Source organism: Cervus elaphus, chromosome 22, assembly GCF_910594005.1.
Source record: "Cervus elaphus chromosome 22, mCerEla1.1, whole genome shotgun sequence".
Taxonomy (NCBI): Eukaryota; Metazoa; Chordata; class Mammalia; order Artiodactyla; family Cervidae; genus Cervus; species Cervus elaphus.
In genome coordinates, this window is record NC_057836.1 from 49,771,513 (window position 1) to 49,795,403 (window position 23,891).

General features: G+C 46.7%; 1 protein-coding gene across 1 annotated transcript in view; it reads left to right on the top strand.

The window, feature by feature from the left end:
* NUAK1 (NUAK family kinase 1) overlaps positions 1–23,104 on the top strand; it is a 74,575-nt gene extending 51,471 nt beyond the window's left edge. Inside the window, 4 exon segments of the mRNA XM_043882501.1 lie at positions 2,285–2,350; positions 13,682–13,801; positions 15,538–15,670; positions 18,557–23,104. Coding sequence (XP_043738436.1) covers positions 2,285–2,350; positions 13,682–13,801; positions 15,538–15,670; positions 18,557–19,710 — 1,473 coding nt within the window. The 3' untranslated portion in view covers positions 19,711–23,104.
* Positions 23,105–23,891: the final 787 nt, after the last annotated feature.

Genomic DNA, 23,891 nt, shown 5'->3' on the forward strand with positions numbered 1-23,891 from the left:
TTAAACAGTTTCCTATGTTACTAAAAATTCTCTATCATTACTGTGATTGTTGGACATTTAGATTGGTTCTCATTTCTGGTTATTATAAATAATGATTGACATCTTTCTACATTAACCTTTTTTCTATCATTTGAATAATCGACTTAAGAGAAATTCCAGAACTGGAATTAGTAGACCATAGGTTCTGAACCTTTCTATGTCCTGGTTTCTTTTCCTTGCATAGGTTACATCCACATAGGTTATGTATGAGTGTGCGAGTGTGTGAAGTCACTTCAGTTGTGTCTGACCCTTTGTGACCCTGTGGACCATAGCCCACCAGCCTCCTCTGTCCATGGGATTCTCCAGGCAAGAATATTGGAGTGGGTTGCCATTCCCTCCTCCAGGGGATCTTCCTGACCCAGAAATTGAACCTGAGTCCCTTAAGTCTCCTGCATTGGCAGGTGGGTTCTTTACCACTAGCGCCACCTGGGAAGCCAGGTTATGTACACACATGTACAATTTATTGCAACACAACTAATGGGATGTACTCTTAATCCCCCCAGTTTAGCTACCCTTGGCCTCTGGAGAAGGGAGTGAAGTACACAGATAAATAACAATTGGGTGAAGTACAGCTTGGAATTATCACTTTAGTCCTGATTTTCATCCCATTCATACTTTTCCATAGAACTGTCACACCTGGAACAGTCCCTTACTTTGAGGACTGTAGTGACTTGAATACAGCATAGCATCCAAACTAGAGTCAGTTTCTTCATTGAAATGATTGCAATACAGGGCCTTCTGGCTTGTTCCTTGTTCCGGTTAGTTGAGGGTGACTCTGGGATGACCATCTTCTAATTATTTATAATCTAAAACCCTTAACCCATGAACGTTATTTGACTTCTTAGCTGACTCAAAAGGCACTTATGATTCAGATTGTACAGTGTTTTGTATCTTATCATCTTGCATTATCGTAAAGCATCATAGATCCTACTTTCATTATTTAAGAGTGTGAAACTTCGGTTGTGTATGAATGGGATTTCTATCTTATGAAAACTAGGAATGCAGCCGTGTAAACCAAACTACTCCCAATACTTAAAAAAATCAGCCACCTTGTGATCTGTATCTTTTGTCTAGGAGCCCTGCTTTGTGCATTTCTGATTTCAGAATACATCCCTGAAGGTTTGAATTAGAAAGAGTGGTAGAAATACATGTTTTCATCCTCTTCAGTCAGTGTTTTTGGAGAAACTAGGAATTGTAAAATGGAAAGGAAACTAAGCAATAAAGTACCAGCTGTGAACATACAGATTCTGAACTAAAGAAATCCTGAATGAAAGAGAATTCCTAGCCAGTTGGTTTGCTTAAAAGGGCAGCTTCAATTGCAAAGGTCTTTTATGCTAAATGATGTTAAAAACATCTCCCGGTCTGAGTAGCTGGTTCTTTCAGTTCCTCTTCTTTTTCCCTGCCCACCCACCCCCTTAAAAGATCGTTGGGTTTTAAAAAGAATTGAACTGGACAGTTGTTACTGCTGTATAGACCAGTGGCCTATTGGTTAAGGATTTCTTTTCACTGTTCAACTGGCTGTCTGCTTGTCCCTGGGCTCAACAGCCAGCCTTGCCAGTGTTTGCTTGAACGGAAAGGTCCTGCAGTATGGCAGCAGCCTGCTTTGGTCTCCTTGGCCTCTTCCCCTTTCACCCTTCACCCCACATTGAGTTCTGGCCAGCAGAGAGGGATTTCCAGAACCTTCCCTTCCAGTTGCTTAGGAAATAACCCTTGGAAGGGCTTCGGTTATCCTCAGGACATTTGTGCATGGTTTTCTATGTCCGAAAAGGTTGAACCCAGTGTTGCGGAGACAGTTAGACATATAGACAAGCCAGGTCTGTGAGCCCCACGTTCTGAGCGCCAGCAGGGAAATCTGCCTCTTCCCTGGGAATCGCCATCACAGACAGACGGTGTCTGCCCCTGCCTGGGACGACACTGCTTTCACACAATGGAATGACATTCCCACAGAGAATCCCCCCGCTGTTTTACAGGCTCTGGGGGAGAATGGATTCCAGTCATTTTTCCCTTAACCACCCAGCAAGTGACTAATGCTCTCCTGTCACTGGTGCTGGTCGCTGGCGGGGCGCTTCATGACAGTGAAAGAGGCCCCCGAAGGATGGGGGTGAAGACCACCGGCGCTGGTGCACTTTAATCTGTCAAAGATTTTTCCCTTTGCTCACCCTCCTTCCCCCTCCACCCCCCTCCCCACATTTCTCCTTCATCCCAACTGCTCCCATTCAATTCCCTGCATGTCCTCTCATTTCAGAATGGTGTGGTCCACCGGGACTTGAAGCTGGAAAATATACTGCTCGATGACAACTGTAATATTAAGGTAAAGCTCTTGCCTCACTGATGGATGTGCCAGACCTGGGGATTGTAGCCAGTGGGGGGTGGGGTGGTGGTGGTGGTGAAACGCTGCTCCAAGCTACAGCCTACGAATAAGGGAGCCACTTCCTTCCCTGGCTGGCAGGGCGGGGAGCATCACTAGGCTTGAGCCCTCAGTTCAGTTGAATTCATGCAGTGCTCATTTATGGATCTCCAACTCCATGTCAGACATTGTCCTAAGAGCGGATTTAAAGTATCTTCCCTGCCCTTGGGAAGCTCATACTCTGTAATGATCACCATCAAAATACTTACAATAGCCCAGTGCATTTGTATGTCACATCATATTTGCCCGATATCACTTAAATAGAATCTTCACAACAACCATGTGAGATAGAGACTGTTATTTATATCATTTAACAGATAGGGAAACTCAGGCACAGAGATGTTAAATAACTGTCCTGAAATGACACAGTGGTAAGCAGCGGAGTTGGAGATTTGAACCCATGTCTCTCTGACCCACTGAGCCCAAGTTCGAACCATTCTGCTGGGTTTGCCCCCAGGCCCCCAATTTTATTATTTATCCCAGTACTCCTCTGTCACTCCCACCCCCTGTCTCCTACTTCTCCCTTCACCCGCACCCCCACCCCAGCTGTGGAACTGGGAAACTGAAATGCCGTTGGGAAAAGAATATACCAGCAAGTGATGGGGTTGACTTTTAAGGGGAATATTATTGCTGGCTGCTGCCGGAGCTGGAGAAAGCTCTCCTGGCCAACAGGGTTCCAGTGCCTCCCACAGAGCACTCCAAATGGCCTTTTGATCATGGCTGCAAAATAAGCAAATGCAGTTTCAAAATAAACGGGAGCTCGCTGCATGTGTTTCATTATGAAATGGCCTTGGTACTCCCGGCACCAGGGGTCCCTCTCATTGGCTGCTGGTGACGTTAGTGCCTCATCCCTGGTCCCCAAACCAGGCATGGGAATGACCTTGCATCATCCCCTTCTTTAGTTGTTGCTCTCAGTTGGGGGAGTGCATCACAGGGAGACTCTTTCCTTACTGGGGAGGATGGAGTTGCCTTGCTGTTTGGATTCTGTTCGTGGATCATGGCAGCAACCATTAGTCACCATCATCCTATGAGAGGCCCCTGGAAGACACGTCAGAGTGACTTTTTTTTTTTTGTGAGTGGTTGACTGTGATCACATATTTCTCTCTAGTCCATAGCATAAGCAGTAAACAGTTGGTCAAATTAGTCTTTCTAGGAACAGGAAGTGAAATCTCAGGGTTTCTCCATTTCTGGCAAAGTGGGTTGAAGGAGCAGTGGCTACAGGGTTAAAAAGAGTTCCATTTTATGTGGTTTACTAGCTGCTTGACCTTGGGGGAGCCACTTAACCCTGTTTCCTCGGCCACAAAACAGGGAGTTGGTAATGCCCACAGGCTTGTCTTGAGGACTGAACAAGATACTCTGTTTAGCTTTATCTGAGCACTGTTCAGTGAGTCAGAGTTAAGAAAAGCAGTGGCTTTGGGGTTGGATGGCCTGGTTTTGTAATGCAACCTTGCCCCTTACTGACAGCAGTGTTTTAGAGGAATTGTTCACTTGTCTAAACCTCAGTTTCCTTATCTGTCCAGTTGAGATGCCAACTCATTTCTTTGGGGATTGTTGGTTATCTGTTCATTACCATGTGTCAGGTCCTGTGCCTAGTCCTGGACAATCCACGACAAACGTGAGGAATTTAGACAGTCAAAGCTCTTAGCACTTGACTCTTCAAATCCAAGGCACCTGCTGATAAGGCTGGTTGTCCGGGAGGAGGTTGAACAGGAAGGAGCCTGAGGCGTGGTGGTCAGACCACAGCTAGAGAACTGGGTTCTGCTCCAAGGGACACATTCTAAGGGTTTGAGTCTTCCACCCTGCCAACTTTCTCTGCAGGTTCTTCCTGCCACCTGCTCCCAGAGCTCTCAAAACAAGACGTAGTCTTTACAAGGCCTGGAATGCAAGCCTGTCATTCAGGGATTGGGGTCTGTGGTACAGCTTGACCTCTTGGTCCCATGATGTAGTAGCAGAAGTGATAAGGCACATAGCTTCCTATGGAGTCATAGAATTCCCCAATGGAGGAGAAGAATGGTTAGCATTCAGAAAGCAATTGTGCTGGGAACAATGCGCAGGAGGCCTGAGAGAATGGCTCATTTACATAAAGCAAAAGGGCAGTGGTGTATGGCCTCTCAGCTCCCAGGACCCAGTCTTCATCCAGGGTCCCTGACCATTATATAGGGAAAAAGCAGATACATTAAATATTATGAAAATTGAGGTTTTGGTCCTTTTGCCTTAGGAATCTTTAAGAATTTCTACTCCTGGCATTTACCAAGCTAAAATGCATATGTTGAGAGTGAGAAGAGTGTGTGTGTGCTCAATGTCCAACTCTCTGCAACCCCATGGACTGTAACCCACCAGGCTCCTCTGTCCATAGAATTTCCCAGGCAAGAATACTGGAGTGGGTTGCCATTTCCTCCTCTAGGGGATGTTCCTGACTCAGGGATTGAACCCTCTTCTCTTGAGCCTCCTGCATTGGCAGGCAGATTCTTTACCACTGCATCACGTGGGAAGCTATAACTTTCCCTTTTTCTGATGCTATCCCTTCCTTCTGCTTGTTCAAGGACTCCTAAAAGGATCTGAGAAACCTAGAGCTTGAAAGAGTCTTTAGGTCATTTTCTGACTTCTGCTTTAACCATCATGGCCTACAGAGTCTGATTGCCTCAGTACATCACTGTGCCTTTGTTTCCCTGGAAAGTGGCACAGAGCTTGTCACACAGTAGGTACTCTGAACTGTTGGATTTTGCAGTGAAGGGATGACAGCCAGGATTAGAATTCACATGTTTGACTTGCAGGCAGATTCTCTTTTCATCATCTCACACCCACTTCCAAGGTTTTTGAAAATGTGTTTCAGCTGCTGTTGATCTGTCTTCCGGCTGCATGTGCTCAGCTCTTCCTGACTCAGCATTTTGCTGGAAATATATTTAGAAAGGGCACTTGTAGCAAAGACAGACAGACAGACACATGGCTGCAAGCTGGCCTTCGAGTTCAAGAGATCCCATGTCATCAGTGTCTGGATGGGGGTGGGGGGGGGTGGAAGGGGTGCAGGGGGGCATTGACCTTGAAGGTCTGTTACCAACCAGCAGAGTATGAGCAGCAGGTACCTCTCAAAATGTGGGTCCATCTTCTGTATTTCAAGGGTAGAGGGCCTTTGCCCAGGAAGCCTATAAAAATGTTACTGGTGGAAACTTGTCACGTGTCGTTGCAGTTGTGGTGTGAGCCACGACTCTTGTTTCGTTCCTCTTCCCTTCTCTGCCTGATGTTGACTTGCAAAGAGCACATCTGGCGTTGGGAATTATTTATCTGGCCACTGCACAAGGGTGCGGCTTCTAAAAATATTCACACAGTCAGTCGGCAGAAAGAATGAGAGCAATGTGCTTCTCTGGGTTGCATTCCGTCCTCTGTGGAGAAGCATGTCCACCAAAATAGACACCCAGCATAGCATTAATTTGCAATTAATAAAAACGGGCCAGATTCACATCCCACTCTCTGGGAGAATGGAATGCCGACAATTCCCATAGACGGCTCCTGTTAAAGTGCCTGACAATGAGAAGAGGGCCCAGCACCAGGGTCAACCGACCCCCAGAAAAGAGGGCTGGGAATTTGGTGAGCTCCCAGGGCTCAGAGTAGAAGGACACAGGGGAAATGGCCTGTTGCCCCTGATGACAATGGAAACACCCGCTGCTGTGGATAAGAGCGGCTCTGAATGGCCAGGGCTAAGTTGAAATGGAAACCCCGAGGCTTAACAAGACCAGGATGGGCAGCTCAGGGTATGGGCCTCTGGGTTTTGATTATATGAATGTGAGGACACTGTGTTCATGCATTCACACATCCATTCATTTGCTTGTTCACTTGTCCACTTATGTGTGTGTGGGTACATATGTATCCATGAATGCCTGTATTCTCTCCTCCGTCCTTGCACTTATCCGTTCAGCAGATTGAATATCTCCCATGAGCACTATTTATTCAACCACAGGTATTTACTAAGTTGCTACCGTGTACCTGGCGTGGTGCTAGATGCTGGGAATTTAATAGTGAACCAGATGGCCAGGTTCTTCTATTCTCGGAGCTCAGGCTCTAGCAGTTGTTAAACCAGCTGTAGTAATAATGAGCCATGAGAAGGTTACAGAAGTGAGTGAGGAAGGTAAAGTACCTGCCCTAATGGATTTAGAATTCCAGTTGGGGCCGCAAACAATAAATAAACACATCATGTAATTCTCTGGTGGTGATGAAAATCCATGCAGGGTGAGGCTGGAGGATGGGGGTGTTATTTTAGCTAGGGGCCAGTGGGGGTGGGGGCAGTCAGAGAAGGCCCCTTGCATAGGACTCAACTCAAATCCACTAGGCTTTTTGGCCTCTGTACACACAGTTCCCTCCACCTGGAATGCTCTTCCTATTGATCTTTACCTACCCATCCTGAGAGTCTCACCTTCAAGTCCTCTTCTTCCAGAAAGCCTTCTTTGGTCCTTATCTCTTAGCAGGCCCAGATGGCTCTGCTGTGTGCATTATAGCCCCATTGTAACCTTCCTGTTAAAAGGAAGTGGTGGGTCTGAACTATGGGAGGATCAGAAAGCCATTGCTGAGGTTGTGGTGACTGAACTGGGTTTTGATGGATGAGTAGGGGTTCAATAGAAAGGAATGTGGTGACAGCCTTCCAAGGGGTGAAAGAAAAAGTGAAAGTCTCTCAGTTGTGTCCGACTCTTTGTGACCCCATGGACTATATAGTCCATGCAATTCTCCAGGCCAGAATACTGGAGTGGGTTCTCTTCTCCAGGGGATCCTCCGAACCCAGAGATCGAATCCAGGTCTCCTGCATTGCAGGCGGATTCTTTACCAGCTGAGCCACCAGGGAAGCCCAATGTGATGATGACCTTCCAAGGGGAAGAAGCAGTAAGCACAGGAATTGGGCAAGTCATGGAGGCTGGATTAGGAAAGTAGCCTTTTCTGAGCCCCTGCTAGAAGCCAGAACCCTGTGGCAGAGCTTCCACAGCCTGATTTCATTTGGTTCTGAGAATGCCTCCACTAGGGTGGATCTGATTACCACCATTTTACAGATGAGGTTCCCATAGCTGATAAGCAGTGAGGCTGGCTACCATCCTAAGGGCTGTTTGACTGTGAAGGCCAGGCACCTGACAAATTCTCTAACTCTCCCACCCAGATTTGCCCTAAATCCAACAGTGCATCCTCACACTCACAAGCTAAGGCCACTTCGTTCTTGCTTCAGCTGGCCTGATGTTGTGTGTAGGCGGCTTGCAGACAGTGGGCCCAGGGGAAAACCCTCCAAGTGCCGATGGTGGCTGTGGCCAGGCAGCCCGGGTCACCGTGGCCAGAGCAGCTGTACGGGGAAACCATGGCTGAATGCGCCCCCCTGAGAGGCTGCTTCATGGAGCTTCCCCAGATGGCTTGGGGTGCGTCATTTCCTGTCTCTCTCGGGAGGAGGTGTGATCTTAGATCTTAAGATAGAAGCCAACCCCACTTACTCCTGCTCACCGGTCCACTCCCTACCGTCACTTCGGGACAACTTGAGTGAGGCTGTCATGGGAAGAGCCACAGTAGTGAACTCCAGGTTCCGAGAGAGCTAGGGAGTGTGTCTTCCTGAAGAGTGACACAAAAAGCCCATGTCCTCCTTACCCCCCAAGAGCCATAACTCCCCTTTATGTGGAGCTTTACAGCCAGTGCAGCTGTTCACCCACGTCTCAGACTAGCTGCTTTCCTTCCCTTGGCCTCAGCTTCCTCGTCTGCAAAATGGGGATAACAGTGGTACCTGGCACCTAGGATTGTTGTGAGGATTTAATATACATACCACTCACAGAATGGTGACTATTGTGTAGCAGTGCTGCCATTATTATGATTTTCTCATTTAGTCTGATTTTGCTTTTCACAAAAGCGTGTGGTTGGGGCTGTTGCAATTCCCTTTTCCAGCAAATTAACAGTTTCAGTTGGAAGTAGTGATAGCTAACATTGACTGAAGGCCTGTTATGTATAAGACACAGTTTAAGACACTTAACATCTACCAATTCATTTGATTTCATATCAGCCCTGTGAGGTAGGTTACATCATAACCATCATCCTCTAATTTACAGTTGAAGGAACCCAGGGTCAGAGTATCTGACATGCAGCAAATCCCCTGGGGATCTTGTGATAGTGTAGACGCTGACACTGTAGGCTCTGGGCGGGGCCTGGGAGCCTCAGTTTCCAATGGGTTCTCAGCTGGTAGGTGGCGAGGCCAGGATTCTAGCTCAAACACTCAAACCCAGCATCGCTTGCTTTCCCCATCATATGATGCAGCCTCTGTAAGGCTGGACATGCTTATTTTGGAAATGGATTTTAATCATTTCTCTTGGCTCTTTGGTGGACTCTGAGCAAACAGTTGTTAAGTAAACCAAACCAGTGGCATTATCCTAATGGCTGTAGTTTATAGCGCTGGCCAGTACTAGGGCTGTTGCAGGGCTTTACATACATGTCCTTAATCCTCACAACAGCTCTAGAGGTGGGTTCTTCTGTTATTCCTGATTTGCTGATGAGGAAATTGCTGGCAGTTCCCACATCACCTGGCACTGCCAAGGCCAAGGCTAGCTCCAGGTTCTTCTGGCTCCACAATCTCTGATCTGTCCAGCGCATGTCCTCTCAGTCACTGCAGTTACTGTCTGACTACTGCTTGTGCTATCAACATCAGCTTTCTTTCCCAGAGGTTGACCATCAGCAAGCCAGTACTTCCTTTTTCATTGGGTGAGCTCCCAAGGATTACTCACAATAATCTTGAAAACAATGGTGGTAAAATATATGTAACATAAAGTTTAGCATTTTTAGGTTTTCAGTTCAGTGACTTTAAGTACATTCACATTGTTTTGCAACTACCACTTCCTTCCACCTCCAGAACTTTTACATCTTCCCAAACTGAAACTCTGTTCCCATTCAACAGGAACTCCCCATTCGCGCACCCCTCCCCCACCCTGATCCTGCCATCCCGGCTTCTACCTTCTGTCTTGATGAACTTGACTCCTCTAAGTACTTCACATAAGTGGAATCATGTGATATTTATCCATTTGTGTCTGGTTTGTTTCACTTCGGCGAATAGTGTTTTCAAGTTTCGTCCATATTGTAGCGAGGCTAATTCTTTTGAAATGTGAATAATCATTTTCCAGTTTGTCTGATTTTCATCCAGCAGGGCACACCTCTAGAAAACAACAAAACTCCAGAAATGAAGGACATGAGTGTTGACGTCTTTTTCAGAGTCAAGGCTGAATTGAGCAGCCTGGTGTGAGGACAGGGGTGGTTCTGAGCCAGGCAGAGCAGCAGCCCATTCGCAGTACAGATGCAGAGTGATCACCTTCCTACAAAGCTTACCAGTGTGTTAGCAAAATACACCTTTGAAAGCAAAACCAGGTGCCTCCTTGGTGGAGAGTCACTCTCCACATGCAACTGAGGTTCTGCTACAGAGTCTCACAGAACCCAGTGTTCACATGGGTCTTCTGGCTCTGACCTTCAGGAGAGATGATGATTCTTTTTTAAGTTGATTTTTACCCGAGTGTAGTTGGTTTAAAGGTTGTGTTCGTTTCTGCTGTCCAATGAACCAGCCACACATGTACACATGCCCTCTCCCTTTGGACTTCCCGTTCAGGTCATCATAGTGCATTGAGTGGAGGTCCCCGAGCTGTCCAGCAGTTCTCACTATTTTACACAGCGGATCTTCTTAAGTCCTCTAACCTTCATGTGCTTCACTTACAGAGCAGGGGGCAGGGCTAGCTCGATTATGACTTTTTCAGGTTGGAACCATATCTGGGATTCTTTTTTGTTTTATTATGTTTAAAATAATCATTTCCCCAAACCCCCAAATGTCTTTTATTTCGTTCTCTTTATGGATTTTGCCTTTTTCTAGTATCTTCTGTGCTATTTCACTTTCATATTTTTATTGAGTTCAATTCACTTAAAAAATCCTATGTATTTGAAAAAGAAACCTTACATAATTACTTCCGATGGAAAACCAGTATTGCTTTGAGTGTAATGAAGCCAATCAAGTTACCCATGTGGATTTAAATGGGGGACACGTATTTGAGCTCCAACTTTGTAAAAATGCTTAAAATAGTAATTGGCACATACATTATGTCATTTAATTTTCACCATGACATCGTGGGGTTGGATACTATTCCTACCTCCATTTTACAGGTGAGAAATGGAGACTGAGAAGTTTTATAACCAGTGGCCATTCCCTGTCTTATCGTTGTTATATGCTCCATGTGGTGTGGAATCTTAGAGCTGCAGCCCAAGTTTAAGTGGCTCAAAGATGGAAAAGTGTCTGTGTTGATTAATATTGCTTTTCCGTTGAAGTGCCAAGAACATGGACTAATCTAGATTTCTATTAATTTTATGTCAGCAGCAATGACAGTTTTACTGGGAGAGGCTGATAGGCATCAGTCTGTAAGGATGGGAGTGGGACATAACATAAACAAACTTCTCAGAAGGGCTACAAAGAAAGCAAGGATGCCTAGCTTTGGAGCACTCGGTGTGCATGTGGGGATTTGCACGTAGTGGTGGCGGGTGTCTCGTGTGTGTGTGTGTGTGTGTGTGTGTGTGTGTTTGGAAGCTCATGCAGTGCCCCAGATACCACCAGTGCTCACAGTGCTGTGTCGGCTCCTGCCTTAGCCAGCTTCTTGGAATGTTCCAGGGCTGCAGCTGGTCCCTTCCTGTCCTGATTGACAGGGTATAGTTCATAAAGCTTCTAACCAACTTCCTGAAAGCCAGGCAGGGAGGGGTCTTGATAAGAAAGTGAAATTCAGGGCAATTAAGTGCAATCTGAGTCCCGAGAATGCATTTTCTGAGTGCGGTTTATGTGCCAGCTGCTTTCTGTGCCATTCCATTCATTTGGGGCGACTTTACAAAACTGGCTTCTTGGCGCTGCATTCAGAGCCTCAGCTGGGGCTGGATATGAAATCACTCATCCTATTTATAAGCCTCAAGTGGAAATGGGTTTGGGGTAGGGCAAAAGTCCTCAGAGGCTCAGCGTGAAAGGCTGTCTTAGACTGGCTGAAATTTGCAGATTGCCCAGGGGTAGCACAAGGCAGCGGTTTGAACCTTTGGAGGCACCTGGTTTACATTGTCGCTTGCTAATTATCTCTCCTGAGATGAATAACCTGATTTCCCTAAACCTCAGTTTCCTCATCTGCTCAGTGGGTTTTTAAAAAATTGTGATAAAACATCCATGACGTCAAATTTGCCATTTTAGCTGTTTTTAGATGTACCATTCAGTGGCATGAAATACATTCACATTGTTGTGTAAATGGGATTTTAGATAGGATTAGATTGGAGAGTGTAAGGTGCTAAGGTGCTTAGAACAGAGACTGAACGATCTCCAGTTATCAGGAAGTGGTAACTAAGTTTATTATTATTACTTTGTATTATCTACTAATTATCTTGTGCTTTTCAAAATATAAGGCCTGTTCTGGTGACAGGTGTTTCTTGGGTGAGGACGGGTGGTAAGCAGTGAATGATACAAAGATGAGGGGTGGAACCTGCCACCTGACTCGGGGGACTCAACCTAGTATGCAAGGTGAATTTATATATATATATGTATATTTGTATATACATATGTCCTGACGTGTACATACACACATAAGTAGTATATAGTATATAGATACTATATATATAGTATATATGTACTTATATATACTACATACTTATGTATATATGTCAGGACATATGTATATACAAATTTATATGTACATATATAGTATATATGAATATATGTGATAGTTTATACATGCATAATATACATATATATGTGACAATATGTGTATACGTGTAACATATATACATTATATGTATATGTGAGTAGGTGCACACACAAACACACAGAAGAACACTGCCATGAAGGATAATAAAACACTTCAAGAAACCAAAGGAGAAGAGAGTGATTCCCAGGGGTGTGTGATACAAGAGAAGCAAGGTTAAGGAAAACATTTGCTGCTGCTAAGTCACTTCAGTCGTGTCCGACTGTGTGTGACCCCATAGACGGCAGCCCACCAGGCTCCCCCATCCCTGGGATTCTCCAGGCAAGAACACTGGAGTGGGTTGCCATTTCCTTCTCCAATGCATGAAAGTGAAAAGTGAAAGTGAAGTCGCTCAGTCGTGTCCGACTCTTCATGACCCCATGGACCGTAGCCTACCAGGCTCCTCTGTCCATGGGATTTTCCAGGCAAGAGTACTGGAGTGGGGTGCCATTGTCTTCTCCAAGGAAAACATTTGGCTGGACCCTAAAGACTTGAAAGTTACAAAGCACCTTGGCCTTCACGATCTCACTTTGATTAAATTTTTTCCTGTCATTCTCACGATAGTCCTGCAATCTAGAACACGATAGGGATCATCGGTTTCCATTTTCTTGTAGGTAAACTGAGGCTCAGAGTGGCTTAGTGACCCTGCTCCATGTCACTCAGATGCCTGGTGGTGGAGTGTGGGCCGCAATACGGTGATGCAGAGCCAGTGCTCTGGGTCCATTATATCTAGGGCTCCAAGGTGTGAACAACACAATTCTGATCAGTGTGTAGGCGATGATGTCCGGGGCACAGGTAGGTGCATATACCACATGGATGGGTACCATGAGGTCTTCGGTAGGCTGCAGACAGTTCTCTCGGAGAAGGCAATGGTGCCCCACTCGAGTACTTTTGCCTGGAAAATCCCATGGACGGAGGAGCCTGGTGGGCCGCAGTCCACGGGGTCGCTAAGAGTCGGACACGACTGAGTTACTTCACTTTCACTTTTCACTTTCATGCATTGGAGAAGGAAATGGCAACCCACTCCAGTGTTCTTGCCTGGAGAATCCCAGGGACGGGGGAGCCTGGTGGGCTGCCGTCTGTGGGGTTGCACAGAGTCGGACACGACTGAAGCGACTTAGCAGCAGCAGCAGACAGTTCTCAGAGTAGTAACTATACACTTTAGTGTTCATCAGAAACACCAAGCATGTGATTCTGTGGGTATTTCTCAGGGTACATCTTTATTGATGTGAGAAGGGAGTCCTTGCACAGAGTGATTTTTAAGTAATAGAGCACGCTGTGGATGCCAAGCACTGCAGTCGGGAGTCTCGCCCAGTTGTGCAGACTGGTCCTCGTGTGAAAGCTCAGGGCTGGAGAGCAAAGGACGACCCAACCCAGCTGGCAGAGGCTGGGGCACCGCAGATGCTCTAGTCTGGGAGGGGTGAGCGGAGCCGGTGCAGACACTGACCGCAGTGCTAACAGGCTCCCTGGGGCTCACTTCTCTTTGCAGATTGCGGACTTTGGGCTTTCCAACCTGTACCAGAAGGACAAGTTCTTGCAAACGTTCTGCGGGAGCCCACTCTACGCCTCTCCTGAAATTGTCAACGGGAGGCCTTACCGAGGGCCAGAGGTAAGCAGCTTGCCTGGTGTGTAAGGCAGAGGGGCTTAAGGGAACGAAAGAACTTAACCTAGGAATACTTTTTAAAAAAACCGTAAAAGCAAGCAAGCAAAACCTTATATGATTATAAAAGCCGTAATATATATGTGTATATATGTATCTGGAAGAAAAATCCAGAAGAGCCTAAAAGAGAAAATAAAGTTGCCTCTAATTTCCCCATGAGATAACCGATTAATATTTATGTGATTTTTTTTAAGGGTTTTTCCCCCCCAGTGTAGATCTCGTATTTCAAATAATTGAGATCACTATATATGTGTATATCTCACCTTTTATTAACTTAAAATTGTCACATTTTCTAAATTTGTTATTAAAAACATGGTTTTTAGTGATGACACACTTATTCTATGCATATACCATAATTTATTTAATCACTTACCTAGATTTAGGCAGATTGTTTTTAGTTTTTCCCTATTATAACAGAACAGGCAAAACACAAAGCAAACTGTCTCAATCTGCAGTGAATCTTTTTGTATGCATTTTGGACAGCATGTATTTTTGATCAAGGAAATACATTTTAATTGCATCTTCTGACTCATGAAAAATGCATCTCTCTATATACCTAAAGCTATCAGGGCCAATGAAAGACGTGTATGTGAGAATGTCCTTTTGAAAATGGGTGAGTTGTGACTGATTACTCATTTTTAGAAAGATAGTTCTGTTTGCAGAGAGAATCATCTACTTAGGATCCTTTAAATAGCAGCTGTTCAATGGGTTGAAATGTTTTCTTCCAAATATTTATCTGTTTGAGAGTGTTTAGGGGCAGGGCAAGAGGGTAGTAAAATGGATGCCAAGAGCCTCCATCAATTGCAGTAAAGTCTTTCTAAAATAAGAATGTAAGGGAGGAGCCTAGGATCCAATTTACAAAACTGCAGAAACTCAACACTAAATTTATCATAGATAACGAATGCTCCTGTGATCACTGATGGTCTGTTTCCGAGGTTACAAGCTGGCAGCCTGTGATCTGGCCAGCAAACATACTTTATTTGGCCACCTTAGTCTTTCTGAAAAAGTGAACAAACATTTAATCAGAGGGAGATTTCACATAAAAGTCTGTTTTCTGACTTCTCTTGAAAAACCAAAGGCTCTAGTAGTGCTGGGCCTGTTTGACTAAGTGGTACCCACTAGCCAGAGGAGGCCGCCTGCTTAAGATGGGTGACTGTCCTCCACAGTTTGCCTTCAGACCAATACTCCACGTTGTACCCCACCTTGTCTCTTGTTTGTTCATGTTTGTTGCCTGCTTGGCTCTTGTAGCCATTTGGGTTTGCAGCCTCTGAGCCGTTTGAAGAAGGTGCAGGATTCCTGAATTAGGAATCCAGAGACCTGTGTTCCCGTCTTACCTCCATCACTGGGATGGGGCGTCTCCGGAGAAACCATTTAACTTCCTTGGGCCTCATCTGTCAAATGGGGCTGAAAATAATGCAGGGCCCTACCTGTCTCCCCAGATCATAGTGAGGATCAAAGAAGATCATCTATTCAGGAAAGTTCTATGAGTTAGGACTGTTTGAAATGGAAAGGTCGGGCTCTGAAGCAGGCCCCAGGTGCACTGCATATCAGGTGTCAGGCCATGGTGGGAACCTGGCTGCCAGGTGCTAAATTCCCTTCCTGGGGTCGTTATGGGTGGCTGCTCATGGTCTGTGATGCTGATGTTTGGGAAGGGAATCTACTTGTCCTGTCTCTCTTTGCTTCAGGTGGACAGCTGGGCCCTGGGCGTACTGCTTTACACTCTTGTTTACGGAACGATGCCCTTCGATGGTTTCGATCACAAGAACCTCATCCGGCAGATCAGCAGTGGTGAATATCGGGAGCCCACGCAGCCCTCAGGTGCGCGCCCGTGGATGGTCAGCGGCTGGGCCAGGCGAGGCCAGCTCACATGTCCCGCTTTTGTGTCGATGTCTGTAAGGAAGACACCTGATATTCCTCTTCTCCCCAGGTCTTTGCTGAGCTGACTTGTTAGTCCGCTTTCCCCAAACCTTTCCGCTGTGGTACCTGCAGATCAGTTGTTTTACAGAGCAGGCTAGGAGTCCTGTTTGCTTGCTATGCAAAGTTGGGCAAGGCTCTTACCCTATTTAGATTCTGTTTTCCGCTATTGGTGCACATTTCGGAAAAGGTATGACATGAAACCCCTACTAGTCTGTGTAGACATAAACTCCCTTGGTAGACTCTAAGTACACGAGGGTGGCAACTACTCTTTTTCACACCTTGCCCCGTTGCGGGTATGGTGCATGGGTGGTGTTTCATTACCATAGCCGAGAACAACTCTGTCCCATTGCCCCCACCTCCTAGCAAACTCAGCGGTTTAAATGACTTCGATGAGCCGTGTCTCTTGGTTCCCTGGATTGGTGAGAGCTCCTCTGGCCTGGCTGGGGTTTCTCCTGCAGTTGCAGTCAGATGGTGGCTAAGGTTGGGGCCAATTGTGGGGACACCTTGGGGTCCCTCTGTGTGGGCTATCTCTATGAGCGGCCTCCTCAGGCCTGTCCCTTCAGGGGGTAGCCTGGACTTCTTACATAGCAGCTCAGGGCTCGAAGATGGGGGAAGAAGTGGCTGCCAGGTCTTCTTAGTGTCTCCTTGAAAGCCACATAAGGTCACTTCTGCCATGTTTTATCAGTCAAAGTAACCAAGGCCATAAGCTCCATCTCTTGACAGGAGAGCATCATGTGGGTATAGAAGGGGTGTGTACAGGTAGTTGACTTTAGAATGTAATTAACAGACCTTTCATATACACGCATCCTACATGTGTGTACACACACAGGTTGATTCTCATTATTTGCGGCAATTCAGTAAAGTTGCTATGAATGCTGAATTCGTGAATACTGAACCACTGCTCCTAGGGAGATACAGGGCTCGACTCCTGTGAGCCTCTGGTCACAACGTTTTTGTGAACTGATCACTCCATATCCTTGTCTTATGTACATTTCTGTTTAAAGATGCCTCTTTTAAACTATACTGTTGATTCATGAACATCAAACTCGCAGCCAACAGCACTTTCATTCATGCCTGAGAGCAGCTTGTCTGACACTTGTCTGACACCTGTCTGACATTTTCTCTGCATGGCACCTCACTGTCTTCTTGCCCTTAGAATCACCAGACAGCACTTCAGCACCACGCTTGGGGGCCATTTCAACAGTGAAATCACCAACAAAAGGGCAACAACGTGAAAAGCATGAACTAAATGGATTATGAAAAGGACACTTACACCACACGGGCAGAAACAAGCAGATACTGCCTTGTTGCCTGGTTCTGGCTCAGCTGGGAACACACATTGCACAGTGGAGGCAACTCATTTTTTGCCCCTCTGTGGAAAGCACCCCAAGTATTGATTTGGGGGTTACAGATACAGCTTAGTGAGTGGGCAAGTTTACAAATACAGAATCTGAATAATGAACATTGAATTATTTTATATAAATAGATATAGATATACACATATCTATATCTGTATATATTTTCCAATGAGCCAACCTGTGGGGTTTGTTGGAGAAAATTCAGGGGGACCTCTATTGTAGCCTTTTTGGCTCAGTAGCCAAATGGTGCCAGCACAGTTTCTGGCACATTCCAGGGGTTCAGAGACTATTTCTTGACCGAATGAATGAACATCCTGTTGCCGTACAGAGGTATGCCTCACCCCCAGCGCCATTGCCAGGCCCCTGCCAGCTACTCATTAACTACTTAAGTAGCAGAGGGGAGGTGGCACCTTCCCAGGATATAATTCAACCCCCACCGGGGAAGCACAGTTTGATCTTAAAAGGTGATTTATAAGCTGCAAGAGTCAGTTGGTTCCTGTGGCCTCCTCAACATCCCTTTGGGGCTTCCTCTTAATTCTTTGGCAGCAGAAATTTGCAAATGGAATTTTTCAGACAGGCCGTAAACGGATAGCAGATAGAGATCAGCTCTCTGATCCGACAGCGGGGTAGGCTATGGATTATGTCAGAGAGGGACAGGAGGTGAGCGCTGGGTGTGGGTCTCAGAGCCTCGCTGAGGCCCTGGGGTTCCCGCCAGCCTTGAGCACAGTGCCTTTCAGTGCCCAGGTGTGCCAGCTATGAGCACCTCTCCATCCTTCTCTGTCGCCCCCTTGATAGCCTCTTTTTTTTGCCATTTCAGCCCTAAAATTCCCTCTTTGTGCTGACATACTTTCCCAGTGACCCGAGCAGTGTGTATTTATAAAAGTCTACCTTTGGAGGACTAAAGAGAGTCATGGTAATCTACACCTGTTCTCCCTTTTGGTAAGATGATACCCATCAAAAGAATGGTGGGGCCCTGCTTGGGCTTGGGCTTAGATGCTTTCCTGGTTACCTGGTCTTCCCCATTTTATAAAGATCTGAGTTGATGGAAAGCTCAGCAGTTCGACATTGCGTCACCATGTGGAGAGGCATGCCAGGCTGTGAGGGCACCCCGGCCTGTGGCTCTGAGTCTGGCTGGTGCTATCTCATGTTCAATCTAGAAGGCTGCAGCTTCCCGCTCCGCAGTGCGGCTGAACTAGGGCTTCATTTGGATTTTCCTCAAATGAGTGTCTCCTGGCATGTCAGCCCTATGGCAAAGCCCAAAGCTCCCATAAAATGTACTGTTCCTAGAATTCTCTGGTAGACCAGTGGTTAGGGCTCTGCACTTCCACAGCAGGGGGCATGGGTTCGATCCCTGGTCCAGGAACTAAGATCCTGCATGCCAAAAAACAAACAAAAAAATGCATCGTTCCTTTTGTTTCTTGTCCTGTAGATGCTCGAGGCCTCATTCGGTGGATGCTAATGGTGAACCCCGACCGCCGGGCCACCATCGAGGACATCGCCAACCACTGGTGGGTGAACTGGGGCTACAAGAGCAGTGTCTGCGACTGTGACGCCCTCCACAGCTCCGAGTCCCCGTTCTTGGCCCGCATTATTGACTGGCACCACCGTTCCACGGGGCTGCAGGCTGAAGCCGAAGCCAAAATTAAAGGCCTGGCCAAACCCGGGGCCCCCGAGGTCGTGCTGGAGCGTCAGCGGTCACTGAAGAAGTCCAAGAAAGAGAACGACTTCCCTCAGTCTGGCCAGGACTTGGTGCCCGAGAGCCCATCCAAACTGAGCTCCAAGCGGCCCAAAGGGATCCTGAAGAAGCGGAGCAACAGCGAGCATCGGTCCCACAGCACTGGCTTCATCGAGGGTGTCGTCAGCCCGGCCTTACCGCCCACTTTCAAGCTGGAACAGGACTTGTGCCGGACTGCTGTGCCCCTGCCAAGCCCCCCCGAGGCTGAAGTACCAGGTAAACTCAGCCCCAAACAGTCGGCCACGATGCCCAAGAAAGGCATTCTGAAAAAGACCCAGCAGAGAGAATCGGGTTACTATTCATCCCCGGAGCGCAGCGAGTCTTCGGAGCTGCTGGACAGTAACGATGGGCTGGGTAGCAGCATCCCCTCCCCCAGCCCCCCAGACCCGGCCAGGGTGCCATCCCACAGCCTCTCCTGTCGCAGGAAAGGCATCTTGAAGCACAGCAGCAAGTACTCAGCAGGCACCATGGACCCGGCCCTGGCCAGCCCCGAAATGCCCACACTGGAATCCTTGCTAGAGCCGGGTGTCCCTGCCGAGGGCCTCTCCCGGAGCTACAGCCGGCCTTCCAGCGTCATCAGCGATGACAGCGTCCTGTCCAGCGACTCCTTTGACTTGCTCGACTTGCAGGAGAACCGCCCCACCCGCCAGCGCATCCGCAGCTGCGTCTCTGCCGAGAACTTCCTCCAGATCCAGGACTTTGAGGGGCTCCAGAACCGGCCCCGGCCCCAGTACCTGAAGCGGTACCGGAACCGGCTGGCAGACAGCAGCTTCTCCCTCCTCACGGACATGGACGACGTGACTCAGGTCTACAAGAAGGCGCTGGAGATCTGCAACAAGCTCAACTAGCTCCCGGGGTGCAGGGGCGGGGTGGGGTGGGTACAAGGGAGAGAAGTGGGGGTGATGACTGGGCTCTGGAGCTGGTTACCTCTTTGCTGGCCATGACAATAGACTGACAGAGGGATTGGTGCTATTTGGCTTTGGCCAAATTTGAAGGCTGAGTCAGTGCCTATGTGGGAGAGGTGGGCAGTCGGCCAGTCCTGCTGACTGCCAGTTAGAATTGGGATCCTAATTGGCGTTTTGCTTTATGGCATCTCCTAGGGGACCAGCTGTCCAGGGGAGGTGGTGTTGGCCAGCACTTCCAGGATAGGGAAGGAGCATATGGGAGAGGAAGCATTTCTCTAGAAGTCATCTGCATGCTTCTGGAGGAGGGCAGGACAGACTATAGCCATCTGTTGCGAAATCACTCAGAACTTGCCCCTTCTCATGTTGTTAGCAGGTTTGGTCTGACTGCATAGGGAGGGCATGTCGATTTTAGTTATCTGAGCTTGAATCAGTGATCGATTGATAGGGGCTGCTGGGGGTGTTGGTTTGTGTAGCCCAGTGGGAAGGAATGCTGTGATTGATTAGTAATGGCTGTCATGGGGATGGGAAGGGGTGCAGTAGCACTCATGCCTTGTAGTTATCATCCTTGACCTGGCTAAGCCCTGGGAGTGTTAGTGTAGATCCCATGGGATCTATGTTGTCTCTTTCATGCCACCGTGGGGCATTTGTTAGTTTGCTACTCTACCTTGAATGGAAGACAGGGCCTTGGTCAGAGAAAGAATGCTCTGGACACTGCTAAGGACTTAGAGTCAGCCCATGGTGATTGTTTGGCTTCCTGTTGTCTGCCTCTTCTTTCCTAGTGTCTGCCTGGCTCTTGAGCACAACCTCCTGAGGGTGGGCAGGGGAAACGTTGGTGGTGTCAGAGGTCAAAACTATGGCGTAGAACAGTGCTCGAGACCCTCTGTGATCTTTCTAAATGAACGGAAATTGATCCGTATCAGCAAGGGGGCAACTTGTCAATTTCTTTAATGTCTCAATATTAACTGGAATGCTGCCTGTGGGTTCTCACCTGCATGAATGTTTTGAATTGGATGTGATACTGCCTACAGTCTCAAAGGAGTAACTGAGTCAACTCTTTACCCTATTTACTCACAGTAAACAGTTTCCTCATCCACTCAGTGTAGAATCCTCAGAGGTAGGCGAGTTTGCTTCTGGGAGTTAGTGTGTAGGTGGGATATTTGAAGGAGGAAAGTCAAGTCAGGCAGAAGGTGTTTTCCCCCTCAAATCTAGGTATTCTGTGTCATGGGTTTGAACTCCTAGACTTTGAGGGAAAGGTTCCAGCCACTCAAATGAATAAGCTGCTGAAAGAGCAGAGTGGGTTGGGAGGAAGCAAGTGGAGAGGGAACATTTCCCTGGATGTCATCCTGATGGTTCTGGAGAAGGCAGACGAGAGGTGTGACAGGACTCTTATCTTGAAAAGTCACATAACTCACTTGTGTAACTCCTGGACACCCAGATTGCAGGTGAGACGACATCACTCCCACAATGGGACAACTTCAGATACTGAGTTTGGGATTGATGGTCTTATTTGGGAGTTTGGGATGACCTCAGCTAATTGAAACTCTTGTTTCAAGATGGCCAACTTCTGAAAGCCACCTGGATATTTGAGGAGAACTAGTCTTGGGGGGTGTTTGGGGGAAAACCAACATGGGGAGATGAGAAGGAATTTACCTTCAGACACGAAGAACATTGATTAGAGTGAAACTGCCCTCTACCGAAGGAGATGGCTCCAGTTCTCCCCTTGTCACCAGCTCTGGGGTTTTGGCTTGTGCATCCCTTCGGGTTGAGCTGAGTAGTGTAATATGGGAAGCTTTGCGGGTTTCCTTTCATTTAATTCCACCTTCTTCCTGAACTCCAATATAGGTTCAAAGGGAAAAAAAAAAAACCCCTATAGCTAGCAAATTGTATGTGGGGTATGTGGGTGCGTGGAGGGCATTCTCCAACCTCTAAAGCTCCCTCTTCCTTGTATCACTTTATGCAGCCTTTTCTGGACAGTCTATACTGCCACATTACTGGTCCCTCATGCATGGCAGCCTGTCTAGTTGGTAGCTGTCAGTGTGACTTAGGTATAACATCTGCCTACTGGTTGATGTAGTTTCCTTTTGCCCAAGTGATTGTGTCTGTTTGGTATTTTCCATCCTTATAATCTTTAAGTAAAAGTGACACTATTAAGGAAAGTCATTCTATCCCTAGCCTCCAAAATACATGTATTTTCTCTTTCTCAGTGGACCCAGACAGTGGATTGTGGCAAACTAGTCCTCCACTCAGAGGCAGAGACTGCATTGAGTCCTAGTCTGCTGGTGGTCTTAGGCACCTGCAGTATTTCAGGGACTGAGTTTTCCCTTCAAAGAGGGCTGGAGATCAGCTGATCTCTCAAGTCCCTGCCTAGTTCTGACATTCTGCTAACATCCTCTGGATGTTGATTCTGGATATGATGTTGACTCTGTCCTTTCAAAAAAGAAAGAAAAAACTTGGAATAGAGGGAAAAGACCTCAAAGCAGCTCCCTTCCTTAACTAAGTCCTCTCATCCCTTCCAGCCAAGGAAATCATGCTTGATTTATCTCCATGAAATTACAAGTGAGAGACACTTTGATGACCTGGTGGGCCAAGCAGGAGATTTGAGGTCAGCTCTCCTGGTCCTTCCTTGCCTCCGTGGGCCTTTCAGCGTCTTAGTTTACACCTCTGCCAAAGGAGTAGAGTTAATAACTTCTTTTTACAGGTAAATTTCAAGGCATGATCAGTTTTCAGGAAGTGCTTCAAGACCACAGGTGAAATGAAAATGCCAAGTGCTCTCTGAATTTCCATCCCTGTTATAAGGTGCTGCTTCTGCAGATGGCAAAGAGTACCTTTTGGGGTGAAACTCAGGTGAGTGTTGGCCAGGCCTGTTGTCTTGAGTACAAATGTGAATGACTGACTGACTGCTTATTGCCAAACTGGAAATGTTCTGTAGGGATTTACTGGCATGGTATCATTCCTAGAAGAAAAAAAAAAAAAGAGAAACTTGACTGCACATTTTTTTTTTTTAATCCATGTTGTGACTTTTATTTAATTTCTATTTTTTTTTGGTAATAAAAAGTTGACTTTTTTATTTGAATTTGTCTTTTTTTATTTATTGGTCTGAAAGGCATTTCAAAGGTATTATAATAATATATTGGTGTAATTTAATTGGTGCAACATGCTTTATGGCTCCAGTCAAAATTGGTTTTCATTCATTTGATTGATTTGAGCCCAGGACAGCCTACAGGGGATTAAAAAAAAAAAGCTGGATAACCACCCAAAGTGTTTGTATTTTCATTGGAAACTGATTTTGTTTTTGTTTGTTTTTATTTTTAAATTAAATAAATTGCCATGAACTGAAGTGAACTGGAAACTTGTGTCTTTATTTGGTTGTTTTTCTCTTAGTTAAGAGATAGATTGGGTATTAAGTAACAGAAACCCACCCATTAGCTTAAGCACTAAAGGGAAATTTCTTCAAAGTTCTCAGAAGAGAAAATGTAGCTGGCAGTGCAGTTGGAACCAGGAATTGAAAAAGTAGGATCCAGGCCCTCTTTTCTGCTCCTTCTCACAGTCCAGTTTTATTCTTCTCCCGTAGCCTTACTTTCTCCTCCCAGGTTTTAATGACACACCTTGGCTTATCCCCATAGCTTACAAATTCACATGTTCTCAGTTCTAGTTTCCAAAAAGTTGACCAGGTTCCTGCAACCTGTAGTAGAGATGGCATCAAAGGTTAACTCAGCCACACTGGCTTTCCATGTTAGCCTCCTCTGCCTGCCCCCTGCCAGGGTTCTCTCCATCCAGGCAGTTGTTGCCTAGCTGCAAAGAAGTGTGGGACTCTTTTGTGACCCTATGTACTGTAGACCACCAGGTTCCTTCTGTCCATGGAATTTCCTAAGCAAGAATATTGGAATGGATTACCATTTCCTTCTTCAGGGGATCTTCCCGACCCAGGGGTTGAATTCATGTCTTCTGCACTGGCAGGTGGATTCTTTACCATTGTGCCATCTGGGAAACCCTGTTGTAGAGGCTGAATCAAATGTGACATGTAAGGGGTAGCCAGAAAAGAGAGCTGGTTGGATTGCCACAGCTAACATATATGTCAACTTATGTCAGTGAGGTTAATGTAAAATGGTAACTTTGAGGAAAAT